This window comes from Olea europaea, unplaced genomic scaffold (genome assembly GCF_002742605.1).
Source record: "Olea europaea var. sylvestris unplaced genomic scaffold, O_europaea_v1 scaffold532, whole genome shotgun sequence".
NCBI lineage: Eukaryota > Viridiplantae > Streptophyta > Magnoliopsida > Lamiales > Oleaceae > Olea > Olea europaea.
In genome coordinates, this window is record NW_019263644.1 from 367,089 (window position 1) to 369,983 (window position 2,895).

The 2,895-nt window shown below is 40.1% G+C and overlaps 1 protein-coding gene across 1 annotated transcript; it reads right to left on the reverse strand.

The window, feature by feature from the left end:
* Positions 1-260: 260 nt before the first annotated feature.
* LOC111388860 lies at positions 261-2,448 on the reverse strand. Its single transcript, XM_023013671.1, has 5 exons — positions 2,086-2,448; positions 1,622-1,870; positions 1,254-1,568; positions 1,098-1,178; positions 261-659 (listed from the first exon to the last, which is right to left on the reverse strand). The coding sequence occupies exons 1-5, from the start codon at positions 2,446-2,448 to the stop codon at positions 261-263; spliced, it is 1,407 nt and encodes a 468-aa protein (XP_022869439.1).
* Positions 2,449-2,895: the final 447 nt, after the last annotated feature.

The window sequence follows — 2,895 nt, forward strand, 5'->3', positions numbered from 1 at the left end:
CTAGGCGCCATCCCTACTCCTCTTCTACTCCTTTCTCACACAAAGTAACAAAGGTGGTGGAAGTCGACCATAGACCACTTGAAAAGGTGTAGTCTTGATTGAAGAATGATGCCCTGTGTTGTAAGAGTACTCTGCCCAAGGAAAATACTTATGCCAATGTGTGGGATGATCAAATGTAAAGCTACGAAGATATTGTTTTAGCCCCTTGTTTGTGACTTCTATTTGGCCATCCGTTTGTGGGTGGTATGCGCTACTAAACATCAACTTAGTTCCACTAAGAAGAAATAATTCTTGCCAAAATTTGCTGAGAAAAATAGGATCTCGATCACTGATAATGGAAGATGGAATACGTACAATTTACAGATATTCTGAATAAATGTATTGGCGACCACTGTAGCATTGAAACCAGTTGGAAGAGAAGCAAAATGGGCATACTTTGACAGTCGATCTACAACTACCATAATGGATGTAAAACCATGAGATAGCGGAAGCCCCACAATGAAATCCATAGTCAAGTCTTCCCATATCTGTACCGGAACCTCAAGTGGTTGCAAGGTGCCTACAAGAGTCAAAGTCTCATATTTTGTCCGTTGACACACAGGGCATGTTTGGACAAAATGGTTAATATCTTCCGGCATGCGTGGCCATTTAAATTGTGACTGTACATGAGCAGTAGTTTGAAATATACCATTATGTCCACCAACAGGTGTGTCATGTTGATGTAGGATGAATAAGAAAGAAAGAAGAAGGAACGGGGAGGAGAAATAGTGAGAAGGGAGAAGAGGAGAAGAAACCAGGGGAAGAGAGGGGAGGGAGAAAACGGCTGCAAGCCACCAAAAATATTTCAATTCTAATTCATCATCAATTGTCTCAAATGAGAAACAAAACAGAAATAAATAGCAGAAGATAAACCCTAAAGAGAAGGGTTTGGGCCAAACCCACTAAACAAGCCCAATAACGAAAACATAAACAATAGTTCAAATAAAATATAACTAAGAGTCCAAATAGAAAATAAATAATAAATGGATGTCCGCATCAACTTGCATCACATGTAACTCTCGAATGATGTAAAGCTTGTGGTTAGATTCTGAGCTTACCAAGATACGACCCTTGTGCCAGATCAAACCTTGATGTATCCGATGACGAGGAAAAGCTGCACCATCTTGGGCAATGGCCTGCTGTAATCAAACGAGGTCAAGTAATTGATTAGTCTCCTGTTTCAAATCTTCAAAAAGCTGGCTAGTCTGATGTACCAATGTCAACAGTGTTGCTGGCACTTTCGAAGTAACATTCTCTTTATCTTTTCTAGAGAGAGCATCCGCCACACAATTGTTGGCTCCTGGGTTGTAGACAATTTCAAAGTTGAAGCCAATTAATTTAACCAGGAACCTATGCTGCTCTGGTGTTTGAATCATTTGTGACATCGATTCCCTAATACTCTTGTGATTAGTTTTGATGAGAAATTTTCTGCCCAAAAGGTATTGACGCCATTTAGCCACTGCTTCTGTAATTGCATACAACTCTCGAATATAAGTGGAAGCTTGTTGTATTTTGGAATTTAACTTTTTCTGTAGTATGCAATGGGATGTGAAGCTTGGATCAAGACAGCTCCTATCCCAACCTCTGATGCATCGGTTTCTCTAGTGAATGGTTGCTCGAAGTTGGGTAAGGCTAGCACTGGAGTCTGAGTCATGGCTGATTTCAACTGTTCAAAAGCTTCGTCAGCTGCTGGAGACCATATGAAAGCATATTTTTGAAGTAATGACGTGAGTGGAGCAGCTATGGTTGCATAATTCTTTACAAAGCGACGGTAATAACCAGTAAGACTAAGGAAACTGCGAAGCTGTTGAATATTCACTGGTGTTTTGTACTATAACATAGATTGAATCTTGAAGGTTTCAGGAGCAACCCCGCTAGCTTACACGATGTGGCCCAAATATTCAATTTGATTCTGTGCAAACTTGCATTTGCTTCTTTTAGCATACCAGGAATTGTCTTTCAAGCACTCCAACACAAGTTGTAAATGTTCAGAATGAATATTTAGTGTTTTACTATACACTAAAATATCATCGAAAAAAAAATCACAAATTTTCTCAGAAATGGTTTGAGCAAGCTGTTCATGGCAGACTGAAATGTCGAAGGCACATTCATGAGTCCAAAAGGCATCACAACAAATTCATAGTGACCCTCGTGAGTTTGAAATGCCGATTTATAAATATCCTTAGGCTTCATTGTCATCTGATGGTACCCGGCACGAAGATCAATCTTAGAGAACATGGTGGCTCCAAAGAGCTCATCTAATAATTCATCAACTGTAGGAATCGAAAACTTATCGGGTATGGAGATTTGACTGAGAGCTCTATAGTCTACACAAAACCGCCATGTGCCATCCTTCTTTTTCACCAACAATACGGGAGAAGAGTATGGACTGTTACTTGGTCTTATCATGCCCGAGTTTAAAATTTCTACTATGAGCTTCTCTATTTGCCCCTTTTAAAGTGAGGGTACCTATATGCCGCACGCAATCTGGTTTTGTTCCAGGTATAATATGAATTTGATGATCATGGTCTCGTTGAGGAGGTAAAGCCACTGGACTTTCAAACACATTCTAATTTCTAATTAAAACATTGTGTATCTCCTCATTCAGTTCAGTCATCTCGCCTTTTAACTCTTCTCCAGATTGTTCAATTGAAGTTAGCTGGTAACAACACGAGGGACTAGTCTCCTTAGCTAATTAGTTGTCACTAGTCTCCTTAGTTCGTTGAAATGGATGGTTGTAGGGGCAATGAGGGACTCTCCCTTGAGATTAATTTACTGTCCTTTCCACTGAAAAGACATGGTCAGGGCCTTGTAATCCATCACTATCGGTCCCAACGGTTCAAGCATTGTACCCCT